Genomic DNA, 14,414 nt, shown 5'->3' on the forward strand with positions numbered 1-14,414 from the left:
ATGCGTGCCTCCAACAATGCCCTTGCAGATCTCGTTCCTGTAGATGTAGTGGTCAACACGAGCCTTGCTGCAGCCTGGTATTCTGGAGTTAATAGGTATATGAGGCAACAATGTTGTTTACTAACTGTAGAAACTGAGGGGAAAGGCACTTCTGCTCTTAATCCCCTGGTCCTGGTTGGTTAAGTCAGTGGTAAAATGCCTTTCGGATATAGGAAATACCAGTGCTCATTCTAAGAGCTTGTACAGTGGACACAATACCACGTGGACCTATCTGTGGTGAAGAAGAAATAATGTTTAATCTCATGTATTTACAGAATGTATAGGTTTGTTAGGAACTAAAAATGGAGTCTGGGAGGGATCCTTATGAAGGATGATTTAAGACAAAGTCAAACTTAGTATAAACTCAAGTTGAAATTCACAAGAAATGCTCCATCTGTGTCAACCATGGCACACTATAGCAGTCATAATTAACCTGTGAGCATCATTTTAGATGGTAATAGTAGCATTTATAGTTAAAGCCTAAACTCTTAAGAAATAATCCCTTAAGGGTACCTTTTACATAATAAAAAAAGGTACTCATTATTATCCTGTCTTCCTACTTAGATAGTACATAAGATTTAGCTTAGACACTTTTGACTTCCTCTTATGTTTCCTTGCTTTCATCTTTGTCTTTGCAGACCAAGAAACATCATGGTGTATAATTGCACAACAGGCAGCACTAATCCTTTCCACTGGGGGGAAGTTGGTATGATTTTATCTATGTTTTTGAATGTTAGAACATAAAGTGTTCACTGACTTTTTAATGTTAGAATACCCATAAGGTATTAGGGCCTCTGAGTTACAAAGGTATCCCTATTTCAGTTGCTATTTGAAAATAACTACCAGTCCTGCCTTGTGATCCATCTTTAATGTTTCCCAATATGAGAATAGCCTGATGAATGTGTTCAGTGACCTTGTCAGGCCCTAGTTGTTCTCTTGTTATCTGCAGCACCCTCGTAGACTTATCTGTAGCTTGGGGGCAGTTTTTTCCCTAATTAATGAGCACACTCAGGCCTGACATTACCAGTCTATAGTTAATATTATTTGCACCTGTAAGAGTAGGTGTACCAGTTGGTCCCTAGAAGTAACAGTGAAGGAGTTAGGAAGTAAGAGACATTTGGCCGGTATGTTCTTCTAAAGTCAAAGATCCATAGCAGATAGTACATTTGTTAGCTAGCTCTAAAATAGGGCTAGTATAACTTGAAGCATGCTCATTTTAAATTATTAAGTGAGTCAAATATGAATGTACTTATGGCATTGCTTTTTACAATAGATCATTTTATTTGTAGTTGAAATTTTGCTATCTTTACAGAGTAATTTGTTTTTAAAGTAGATTGGTGCTGGGAATCAGCCTGCCCCTTTCCTCACTCACCCACTAGGTCTTGTGCATGCTAGCTAGGCACACACTGTACTGCTACATTTCTAGCCCTTGTTCTGCCTTGTCAGTTTTTTGAGATAAAGTCTCACTAAGTAGCTCAGATTGGCCTGGAACTTGCAGTATAGCCCAGGCTGGCTTCAAACTATCTATCCTGCCTTAGCCTCCCAAGTGCTGGAATTACAGGCATACACCACCACACCTAGCTACCTTAACATAATCTTATGTGACATTATCCTAGGGTTTTTCTGTGGCATTTGTATTTAAATTTAAAGATTGACTGTTGAAGTAAGTAAGAAAAAAAACTGTAGAGTGATTTTCACAGTATTTTAAGTCACGGTCCTTCAGGGATATTGAAGTGTCGTAAGTGAGTGAGGTTTTTATAACTTTTGTGCTGTACAGTTTTGTGAAAAATCAAATTCAACATTCTTCATTGGTGAATGCCTAAGTATACATTTCCATTAAAGTATTAAAATAGAAGATACCAAGTTTGTGTTGATGTTGAGTAATGTAAATAAGCTACAGCAGAAGTTAATTTTGGGTTGTTTCAAGCTTGTCTGATGTATGTTGACTTGAGTAACTAAATCATTCATAAACAGAGAATGATGATTTTCCTTTTCTTTTTAAGTAAGTACAGTATAAGAATCTGGAAAGAGGAACAGAAAGAAAGAAGCTATCGTGAGAGGTGAAATATAGAGAGTGACATTATAAACTGACCTAGGTAAAACATTAAGATTTTCAGAGTGAATTTTAGTAAAAATTCATTCATTTAATTAAAATACTGGAAGTATTTTAGCTCCTTGGACCCAGCAGTTTAATACAATCTTCTCTTAGCTGTGGAGAGTAGAAAAGCTTGTTTTTTTAAATGAATGAACTCTGCCTCTGGTAAAATATTTTGCATTGTACAAACATTTTTTTTTTCAAAACTTCATTACATGGTTATTATCAAAGCTGTTACACAACTTCTCTTCCTCAGAGTACCATGTAATTTCCACTTTCAAGAGGAATCCTCTCGAACAGGCCTTCAGACGGCCCAATGTAAATCTAACCTCCAATCACCTTTTATATCATTACTGGATTGCTGTAAGCCATAAGGCCCCAGCATTCCTGTATGATATCTACCTCAGGATGACTGGAAGAAGCCCAAGGTAATGGTGACTAGCTCTGTCTTTTCTGTTCCTCTGACTGTTAAACAACCCATGCTTAACACTGAAATGCGCATTAACTCTGTATCTGTCCGTGCTTATGATAAGGCTTAAGGGCCTTTTGTGAATGAGAAGACTGTTGAAAAAGACAATGTCAGAAAAGCAAAGGTAGTGTTGTAAGTCATATTATTTATTCTAAAGTTTGGATAATAAACTACTGTCATATATGGAATTCTAGGTCTAACTTTACGTGCTTTTCTGAATAACAAATAATATTTAAAATGCTTTAACACTTATTTTTCCTGCAGGAGATTATCTAAATCATTCCTTCAAGATGAATCCTTTAAACCAAGTATTCAGGCACCCCTATGTTAAATTCTATTCCAACAACCTAATGCTTCATTATTGGAAGGGTGTCAAACATACAGTACCTGCATTATTGCTCGATCTTGCTCTCAGGTTGACAGGTCAGAAACCGTGGTAAGAAGAATAGCAGTATTACACTGTGTATTGGTAAGGTGGTGGAAGCTTGCTGGAGAGACACCATGTCGCTAGCATGAGCTTACTTTTAGAATTACTAACCCGATGAAGTGCAATCACAATCAAGATACCAGGACATTTCCTAGAAATTGGAGATGTTTGGAGGCCAAGAATGGACCTCATCGTATTGGGTCATTGATTCTCCAAAATCTCTTTATAATAGCAAATGTCCTACTTCAGGATTGTCATTGTTATTATAAGCTGAAATAGAATCTCTTTCCTCTCTTCCTTAATAATCTAGGGGTGAGTTTTTATGGGGGAGTCAGAGTAAAATATTTTGCTTTAAAGTAGATGGTTTAGTTTTATATGGAAAATATAGGATGCTTCTAGAAAATTACTTGAAATATTTTAGCTACTTATTCAGCTTATAATATGGTAATTACAGTTTTTGACTAATGTTCTAGTTTTTAAAAGTTTAAACACAGAAAACTTGCTATTTTCATATAGTTGTAATATCCTTTCTTTCTTTTCTTTTTTCCATTGAAACCCTACAAAGTTTTCCTGTCTTAATCACATAGTTAGTGAAATGTACTACAAAATGTTTATTTTAAAACTATATTAGTATCTTTGATTGGCAAGTTCAGGATTTGAGTATGTATTTTCAAAGAAGATGATTCCAGGACCTCCATCACTGCTGAAAAAATAAAAGTTAGGTAACCATAGAGGCTTTCAGTATATTGAGTAGTTTAGGATGTTTCTAACTATACATTCACTATTGAAATAAGGGGGAGTATTGAATAGAACAACTTACAGAACAAACATTTCAGATTTTCTAGAATGATTTGCAAAAGTAGTTTTGCTATGTTGGTGCTTTTTCATGGCTAAAAATCAGATGAAATTAATGATTTGCTAATGCATATTTATATTAGTATAGTTGCTATAATTAGGGCAGAAAAGGCAAAACTGGTTCCAAAACATAAAATAGATTATACACCTTATAGTACCTTACAAAGAGAATGGGTTAATTCCTATTAATTAAAAATTAATTCATTTTATTCTTTGAGATTTTTGTACAGTAATTGATATATTTTGATCATATTTTGATCACCCCAACTCTTTCTATACCACCTTCATATTTTTGAGGGGGAGGAGTATTGGTTTTTATGAGACAGTGTTTCTCTGTGTAACAATCCTGGCTGTTCTGAAATTCACTTTATAGACCAGGTTGGCATTGAACTCAGAGATTTGCCTGCCTCTGCTTCCCAAGTTCTGGGATTAAAGGCGTGTGTCACGGCCACCTGGCTTATATTATGTTAAGTAACCCGTTGAGTACCCATTTATGTTGTGTCCTTATAGCATTGGTGTAGGGCATTCCACTGAAATACGTTGGACCATGCCTGTGGAAAACTGACTCTCCCTTCACTGACAACTGTCAACTGTCAATTGAACTTTTTAGCTAGGGTTGGAGACACATGAGACCCTACCCCTCCATTTTGGATGTTAACTGTCTTTATCTTGTTCAGATCTAGTGAAGGCAACCACAGCTGACAGTTCAGTAAACTTAAAAATATTTATAATAAAAAGAAAAAAAAACCATAGTTACTAAGAGTATAGAAATGATACTGCTGGAGCTAAAAGAACTGAAGTCTGATGGGAGGATGGAGTATTCCATCAGCCAGGACCAGGTATTATTGTCTGTCTCATCAGGATTGCTTTTTTGTAGGATCTTTTTAAGGGCAACCTAGGGGTTGCCTCTAAGAATTAACTTTTGCATAGCAGCTAAAGTGGTTGAACAAGTAAAGTGGAAGCTAGAAAATCCTGCATTATCATTTTTGCCTTGTTTGTTCTTTGAGATAGGCTCTCATGTAGCCCAGGCTGGTCTCAGATTGAGAGCCAGAATCATAAGCAAATGCCATCATGTCTGGCTTACCTCTTTTTTATTTTATTTTATTTTTTTTAGTTGCAAGCAAATCACAAATCCTCTTAGATGTAAGGAAAGTGGGTGTTCTGGAGAGGACTCAGATCCTGAAAATGAGGAAGTGAGAAGAATGGCTTTCAGCCATTTTTGGAAAGTACAGTCTGCAACAGTTAACCTTCTGGCCCAGAGAATTCACATTCTTCTGCCTGAACAATGCAGTTAATTTTTTTCTTCTACAAACCCCTATGGTATCAGCTGGATGTCAGGGTTTTACCACTTAAACCTGATCCAGTCACAGAAATGGTTGTTTATTGCAGATGATACTCCTCATATGAAAGAAAACTTATGAAACAAAACAAGTTAGCAGCTGCCCATATGTTCTACATATACTGAGAGAAGCATAAGACAGTGTATTAAACATGAGAAAAATGGAAGGCACCCAGCAGACACTGTTCTATACAGTTTCAATTGAAGTCCAGGTATATGTTGACAGATGGGTCACTCCTACTCCTGAGTATTCTCCAACCTCCCCCCCCCCTCCCAACGTTAAAAAAGGGTCCATGTAAGACTGAACAGATTACTAATTCTACTTCCTGCCCATAAACAGTTAGACTCCAGGAAAGGGGTCAGAAAACCTTTCTTTTTTTTTTTTTTTAAAAAGACTTATTTATTTATTATATGTAAGTACACTGTAGCTGTCTTCAGACACTCCAGGAGAGGGCACCAGATCTCGTTACAGATGGTTGTGAGCCACCATGTGGTTGCTGGGATTTGAACTCTGGACCTTCGGAAGAGCAGTCGGGTGCTCTTACCCACTGAGCCATCTTACCAGCCCCCCAGAAAACCTTTCTTATAAAGGGCCATGTTGTAAACATTTAGACCTTGTAAGCACATAGTTCTGTTGTTACCTCTTTGCCTTGGTGTTAAAGAAAGAAAGCAGTCAGACAGTTTATAAATAATGAACATGATTGCTTCAATAAAACTTTATTCACAAGATAGTAATAGAGTGTACTGGCTGTGTGGGCTTTTGTTTGCTGACTTATGTTACAGAGACATTTTTATTGGTATACTTTCCCTTTTTATTTAAATTTGTGTGACTTTTAAAAAGTTTCCACTGTGTATTCTAAAGATAATCCGAAGAGATGGACTCAGATCAGATAGATCAGAGCCTATTCACAAATCTCTTTGAGACAAGCCTTTAGGTCTCATCAGGATGCTGTGGAGCAGTACCTATAGATATTAAATATTTTCTCCTTAAAGCCTGTCATCCAACAGTAGAAAATGTGATATGTCTCTTTACACTCTGAAGACGTTTTTCTCATTTGTTTTATTTGTTTCTGTCTTTCTGTCTGAAAGGTACCACAATGTAGTCTTAAAGAATTTTATATCTTTATCTTTTATCTCTACCCTGAATTTGATTTATGCTCAGAAACTATCTTTTCCCCTTTTGTTTTTAGTTATTAAATAATTGATGTGATACAACCTAAAATTTCTGAATTCCAGATATAAAAATTACACTTTTTGAACATTTGATCTGTTACTTACAATTCACAGACTTGTTAATAGCCTGACAGTAGATTAGCATCTGTCTTCTCCTGTCTTGTCAAGTCTCTTGCTACTTTTTACTTTCCTAAGGGATTACCTCCTGTCTTAAGTTCTTAGCAAACTAGTTAACTGTTACTTGCAAGGGTGCCATCACTGGAGTGGTCCAGTCAGCTTTCAGTGTAAAAATCTAGGGAATTTCTAGCTTTCCTATACGTATGTTTCTCCCAGCTTACTGTGTGCAGCAGTTCCTTTGCAGTAAAATATGTTGCATGCTTTTCAGCTCCCAAGGCAATATGTGTTCCCTCTGCCTAGCACTGTTCTGCCATTATAAGCCTATAGTTTGGTACTTGCATATTAGCCATACTAGCTTATGTATGTGAGTGAGAGAGATACACTACAGTAAGAAATTACTTTTTAAATAATTCCTGAGTAGCCTTCTATATTTTGTCCAAATTTCATTCAGATAGTTCACTTTCTAAGATCAGCTTTGTCTTCATTCAAGAAATCTTGACTAGATTAAATTTTAGGAAAACAGGTCTAGTTTTGATTATCTTCCGTGTTGCATAGCTTCAAGTTCCGTCAAGCTTCCTGTGACTTTCTTTTCATGGCCCTTTCAGATTTCAGTAAATGAACTCAAAGGCCATAATAGAGTCTTCTACTTAATTCTAAAATGCCACAAACTTTAGAATCTTTATTATTGCCAGTTCTTCCCAGTACTAAGATATATTATTCTGTTGCACGACAAGTCATCACATCCATAATTCCTTAAAGAAAGTTATTTTTTTTAATGTGTCACAGTGTCTGTAAGTAAGGAATTCTAGAAAGATTGGTGTGAATGACTTTGGCTAAAGGTCTTTAAGCTTAGTCAAATGGACCTGAACACTAGAGAGAGTTGTTAAGGGAGAGTAAGGGTGCGTAGTAGCTAGGCAGCTTTCTCTCTTCATGTAGAGTTAGACTCTCCATGTGTTGTCTGCACATGGTCTGGTTTGAGCTTCCTTGCAGCATGAAAACCTCAGGGGTCATTGAGCAGCATGCAGAGTGACTGAAGTCTTCAAGGGTGAGTATGATAATGAGCAAGGCAGAGGACTCTTAGTACCTTTCTTTTCCAGCCTGTGAAGTCACCACCTCATTCTAATGCTTAACAGATATTTCCCCTTGTGGTGGGACGTTAGTCTAGGTAACAGTGTACCTTACAGGATGGGTGATAATAGTCTTACCTGTATCAGAGCAGGAATAACCTGAGACCTCTATAAGTGTATAAAATAAAAGCAACAAGGAGTAGGGTATGGTGCTGCAGACTGTACTTTGCACACTCAGGAAGCTGAAGCAGAAGGATTTCCACACATTTGAGGCCAGCCTGGGCAACATAGTTCCAGGTCAGCATAGAATAATTAAAACCCTTGTCTCACAAAAACAGAAGTAAATAAAAGCATCAAGAGATACAAAAGTTTACTTAGGCAATGTATACATGTTAACTTATATCTCAGTTTATTCTTTGGATGTTTACTTAGTCAAGAGTAAGTAAATATTACAACTTATATAACCCTGATAAAATACTTCATTCTACATTAAACTAATGTAATTCATGGTATCCAGTTTACTCATTTACATGATTTTGAGTGTAAGCTAGATAAAAATCTGACTTGCTGTATATTTTGAAATAATTATAAGTTCTATTATGAATTTTTGCTTTTTATAAAGAGACCAGAGTACATATCTAGAATCATCATTAAATTTTCACTTAACATTACATCATTGCTACTTAACATTACATCATTGCTACAAACGGCATCTTTTGAAAAGTTGCTTCATGTTTTTTTTGTTGTTGTTGTTTAGTTTAGCATCTCTGAACCTGACATTTTTCATCCATACAATTCTCAGCTTGAGGACATTTGACAATATTTGGAGTTCATCATTACAAAGGGGAAGGGTGTGCTAAGGTCATGGATGCTGCCAAGTATCTTAGTACATAGATTATTTGTGATAGCTAAGGTTGAGAAACCCTAGATTAGATAATTATTACCATCTGGCCTTGCTGTTAACTGTGAGTATACTTTAGAAGTTATTGTAGTAAAGGATAAATACATCCTCAGCAGGTAGATGACAGTGTAGTCACAAGCATTCACTCTGGCCTGTTGAGCCGGAGTGATGGTGCAGTTTTAAGTGTACTTTGGTTTCCTGGTAATATTGTCTTAATTTCTCATGTATATGAATTTTCAAATCTTCCACCCCCTTCCCTCTCCTTTTTTGGAGACAGGATTGAATTGTAAACCATGCTTACTCCACATTCATGGCAGTTCTTTGGCTCACCCTCCCAAGTGTATGATTATAAGCATGTGTGAGCTATCATGCCGGGGCCCTCTCTCTTTTTTTTTTTTAATAAATTTTTTTGATGAATCAAGGGTTGATTTTTAGGGCACCTGTATCACTTGAATGAATTTACACATGAAAATAGGCAAAACCTGACATTTAAGGAATCAGGGAGAAAAATGTTTCAGGAGACTACCAATTGGAAAAACAATGTGAACTATGTATATTTGGGATGAAATTAATGTATATTATTCTACCTGTGATACTGTATTGATTGTTACAGATTTGTTACATCTGTAAAGATATTTTTATAGAAAAGTCTTGTTTATTAAAGCAACTTTCCCCAATCTATATGGTTTATTTCTAGATAATAGCTTTGGGTATTGGATAATTCTTTTCATGTTTAATGGAGGATTTATTTTGGAATTCTTTAGTGAATGAAAGTTTTTCTTTACATTGTCTGTACTGCCTCATTTTCTTTAAGTATTTGGGTTTGGAGGTTTCTTTATAAATGTATTGAATGTGTTACCATTGTTTCTTGGCTAATGATGCTGCTTTTATGCTTCATTATTTTTCATATTCTGCTTTTCTCCCATGTCCCCATTTGTAAAGCTCTTAGTTTGGGGTATTTCTAAATTTCATATACTTTAAGCTAATTCTTGTGGGAATGTAAATGGAATTCTTATATTTCTTGATTGCTTTTCTAGTGCTTGGGTTAGTGCTTTGATATCAATGACTTGTAGCAAGTGATAATAAATAAAATTTCAGATAAGATTAAGGTTCCTTGCCCTTAAAAAGAAACAAAGAAGTATTATACTGTTTTGTTTCTCTAAGGAAGAACATAGGTGGTAAGGCCTGAGGAGAAGAATATTTTTCTGAAAATCCTCAGTATTAGTCATTGATTTCACAGCACATCCAGATAATCAGGAGTGGTGCCAATCACTGTTGAAGAGAAAGTTCTTGTATTTTCTTAATAGCGTTGACTAAATGGCAAAAGAATATTTCTGTATATCTGCCTCAGTGATGCTGGAGCACTGGGATTAGAACATAGTTGTAGGATCCTTGTTATGGATTCTCATAAGTTCAGGGAAGCTAAAGGAAGGCTAAACTGAATCCTTTTGTGTAGTGTGATATATAGAAAATTTGAATTTAAACTTTAGTGTTGCATATCATTTGAGAATTCTGTATCAGCAGAACTTTATGCAGGCAATATTAAATTTTAAATTCCCTTTGCTGCTGCTTTTAATTTGTTTTTCCATTTTAGAATTATAAATTATTCTCCCAAGATGCAGAAATATTCTGATTCTTTGCTGAACTTACTGAATTATAGTTGGGAGTACGTGGTTGGGACCTGTGTGGTAATGGGATTTTACACATTCTATATACTATATGAATTTCTTGATTTTTCTTGAAACACAGGATGATGAAAACAATCACTCGTCTTCACAAAGCCATGGTATTCCTTGAGTATTTTACAAGTAACTCTTGGGTTTGGAATACTGATAATGTCAATATGTTAATGAACCAACTAAACCCTGAAGATAAAAAGGCAAGTATTTTCTATTTTGGGGTTAGAAAATGACCAGTAGGCATCCTGAAACCTAGCCGTTTCTAATAACTATCACATAGGGAAGGCATTGATCTCATACTTCCTCAGTGTGTAATGTTAATATTTACAAGGAGGTAAAATTTGCTTTGTCTTAAAACTGATAAAGAGTATTTGAGAGTAACAAAGGCTTTCAGATTAAGTCGTTAGTCCTTCCTGTAAGATTGAGTTGAAAGAGAACTTTAACATCTTTGTGAGTTTTATGTAAAGAATACCTTGTTTTCTCTAAATGGAGGGTGGGGGTCTCACTAAGAGGAAGTGGACTCCAATTGCTTTTTTATATTGTATGCGCTTTGTCATTTCATTTTGCTTATTTGAAAGTTAAACTGTGTTCCTTCTGAAGTTAACTCAGATTTTGTTTTGTTTTGTTTTGTTTTTGTTTTGTGAGACACTGTCTCTCTATAGCTATTGTGATACTCACTTTGTAGTCCTGGCTGGCCTCAAGCTCCCAAAGATCCACCTGCCTCTGCCTCCTGACTGTTGGATTACAGGCCTGTGCTACTATGACCCAGCTACCGCATATATTTTAGCATATTTATCTATCTTAAGTTAAACGTATTTAATTATTTTCCTTTAGGGGATAGAAGTACTATGGGTTGAACCTAGAGCCTTATTCTCTGTAGTTTCCTCCTTAAGGTAGTTACGGTTTTGCTATGCTAATGTCTTGAGTCCTCCTGGCATGTGGGAGTTTACCTCTAACTGGTTCTCCAGGTCAAGCCCCACAATTAAAAGATATTTGCTCCATCTACTTTCATTCTTGGAGCTTCTCTTTATTATCATTTTTTTTTCTGTCTGACATGTATTTAGAATACCAGAGTATGGCTAAATTAGGAGATTGATCGTAGTGAGCTTTCAGCTTTTGATTGTTAGTCTTTAGTTCACCCTAGGGTTTTCGTTTTGTTTTGTTTTTAACACTAGTGCAGCATAATAATTAAGGATTATTTTATGTTCTGTCAGTTTTGTTGCAGTTGAAAAGTCAGTTATTTGTTTTTCTGGCTCTTTTCTAGGTTTTCCACATTTGGTTTTCTGAAACTTTAGGCTTTCTATACCTTTAGATGGGTGTTTTTCAGCAATTTGGGAATTTCTTAAGCATTTGTTTCTTCAAATGTTGCTACTTCTCTACCTTCTCACAGAATTGTTGTACAGTAGACCATTGTGTCCTTAGGTCAATAACTGCAATTAAATACTTTGCTTTTGGACTAAAGTGTAAATAATTTAAATTTTTCAACAGAAAGTCAGCTGGGTAGATAAGAGGTTTCAATCTAAATGTTTTATTTTACTTAGTGTGTGAGTGTGTATGTGTATTTGTGTCTTGATATCAGTATCTATTTTCTACTACAATGCTTATATAGAAACAGTGGTGTCAGTATTCATTGCATCATAGGCTAAGAAGATGAACAATTTACAGAAAATGGTTTGTGACTATTTGTAAGAATGAAAGTCAAAAGTAGACTGAATTGTATTTGTTATTTACCAGATTTTTAAACGTGCAGGCTTTGACAGCATACTCTAGTAGGCCTTGGCCAAATTCATTTATTACTAGTAGTAGTATGTTGTTTGCCTGTCTTCAACTTTGTGTTCAGCTAGCTTGCATTCTTATCTTTTAGTCATGTTTCTTATAAACAGCAGAGTTGTTATAGTTGTTGTTACAGTCTGTTAGTTATTGACCCATTTTGGAGAATGTAATCTGTACTATAACCTGTAATTTTGTTGGAGTTACATGTTGTTGTACTAAAACAGACACTTGCAAGGGGGTGAGCTACATCCCAACCTCGATTTTAGGTTTAAGTTTTAGTGCTTCACTTTGTTGCACCTAGCTTAATTTTAATTATCTTTTCTGTTCTCTTTTTTTCCCTGGTTTTTAGTTTCTTAGACACAGTCAAAGTAAGACACAAGCTGGCCTTAAACTTTAACTTAAACTTCCTACCTTCTTAAATGCCGAGATTGTAGGCATGCTTTATACACCTGACCCTTTAGGTTGTTTGTTGTTTTTCACAATTTTATTTTCTCACTTCCTTTAGTTTTATCAAAATGCATTCTTTAACAATTGTTTTATTTTAGTACCTTACTTTAGAAAATACAGGTATTGGGTATAATATTCAAGACAGGATTTCCCTGGAACTCTCTGTAAACCAGGTTGACCTTGAACTCTCAGAGATCCACTTGCCTCTGTCTCTTGGGTGTTGGGGTGAAAGGCATAAGCCGCCACCACAGTATCTTTTCTTAAGCTTAACATAAATGGATACTGTGACCTTTTTTTGGATAGAGAATAAACAATGCCTCTATTTTGCTGTAACAGGTCATTTGTTATTAGTTTTTATTATTATTTATTTATTTGTTATTTATTAGTCATTATTAGTTTGTTATTAGACCATTTTATGCTGGTGTAGGAGAATAACAAATAGGTAATTTTTAATTAATAGAAGTTAGTTCACAGTTCTGGCTGCTAAGCAGGGACTGACATCTGATAAATGCCTCCTCCTCCTTCATTTCATGGTAAAAGAGCAAGAGAGAATAGGAGATTGAACTTACAACCTTATCTCCTTTAATTGTCATTGATTCATTCGTGAGGGTTGTCTACCCTTACGATGTAGCCACCTCCTGTTAGTCCTCCCCTTTCAAAACTTCTGTTAAAGATTAAACTCCACCATGTATTTTGAAAGGAACACAAGTAAATTTAGTGCAGTCTATGCAATACATACTCATATAATTAGTCAGGATCATCACCTTTCTGCTGCCTTGATTTTCTTCCACCTGCAGGTGGACAGTCTAGAATCTGGAGTCATTCTACTTCCATCCTAAAGAATACTGTTTAGTGTGATTCTTCATTGTGGATGATACATAATCACTCCAGTTTTTATTCTTCTGGAAATATCTTTATTTCATCTTAATTTTTCAAATATCTTTACATTGGTGTGGATTGTTACATTAGTTAAATCTGTTACATTAGTTAAATCTGTTGTACACTTGGAAAACATGGTCTTTTGGGTTCTACTGTATCTGTTGAAAGTAGTTAATGGTCTGGTAGTTATTTTGTAGGTAATCTATCTGGACTTCTTTCTGACTTATTCTTAGATGCCTGAATGTGTATGTATATATGGTAGGAATGGTATTTAAATTTGTGTTTGGTGTTTCATCATTTTTGCAGGCAACATGCTCTTAGGTACTGTTTGGGCTCTTTTTTTCCTCTTGTGGAACTCTAGTCAGTTGGGTATGGCTCCTTTTTGAAATCAAGTCTGCATCTGTGTTGGTGCCATGACACTATCTTTTCATTTCAGTACTTATTTATAATATTTTCCTCCTCTAGAACTTATTTTTGGATGATGGTTTATAGTGAATAATTTACTTGTCATTTCACAAAAATATCTGACTGCCTGTTTGCTCAAGAGTACTGAACAGTTATAACCCTCTTACTTCTCCTCTTACTTTATAGAGTAGCATTTCTATAAAGTCTGCTTTTCTAGATTTATCTACACTTTTCATCAAATTACATAAGAGCTGTTACTAAAATCCTAAGCCAGAATTTATGCTAGGTTTTGCTTTTTATTATTTGTTTATGGAGTGTGGGGTGGGACAGGTTGAGACAGGGCCTCATTGTGTAGCATGTTGTCTTAGTCACTGTGAAGAGACCATTTAATCAGGTTCTTGCTTATACTCTCAAAGTCCATTGTCATCATGGCAAAGGCATGGTGTCGTGCAGGCAGGCTCTGAAATAGTTGCTGATTCTTAGGCAGAGAGGTAGAGAGCCTAGGCCTGGTATGAGCTTTTGAAACCTCAAAGGCCACCCCAGTGACTCTTTATCCAACAAAGCCACACTTACTAATCCTTTCAAAGAGTTACACTCCCTAGTGACTATTCAAATATATGAGACTCTGTGGGCGATTCATATTCTTTTTTTTTTTTCTTTTTTTTTAATTTTTAATATTTTTATTACATATTTTCCTCAGTTACATTTCCAATGCTATCCCAAAAGTCCCCCATAGCGCCCCCCACTTC

The 14,414-nt window shown here is 35.6% G+C and overlaps 1 protein-coding gene across 1 annotated transcript in view; it reads left to right on the forward strand.

Annotated features, from left to right (window-relative positions):
• Far1 (fatty acyl-CoA reductase 1) overlaps positions 1 to 14,414 on the forward strand; it is a 54,958-nt gene that overhangs the window by 37,258 nt on the left and 3,286 nt on the right. The window contains exons 7-10 of the mRNA XM_029479583.1: positions 1 to 95; positions 678 to 745; positions 2,391 to 2,562; positions 10,232 to 10,361. Of these exons, the coding sequence (XP_029335443.1) occupies positions 1 to 95; positions 678 to 745; positions 2,391 to 2,562; positions 10,232 to 10,361 (465 nt within the window). The remainder of the gene's footprint in view (positions 96 to 677; positions 746 to 2,390; positions 2,563 to 10,231; positions 10,362 to 14,414) is intronic.

This window comes from Mus caroli, chromosome 7 (assembly GCF_900094665.2).
Source record: "Mus caroli chromosome 7, CAROLI_EIJ_v1.1, whole genome shotgun sequence".
In the NCBI taxonomy this organism is placed as follows: domain Eukaryota; kingdom Metazoa; phylum Chordata; class Mammalia; order Rodentia; family Muridae; genus Mus; species Mus caroli.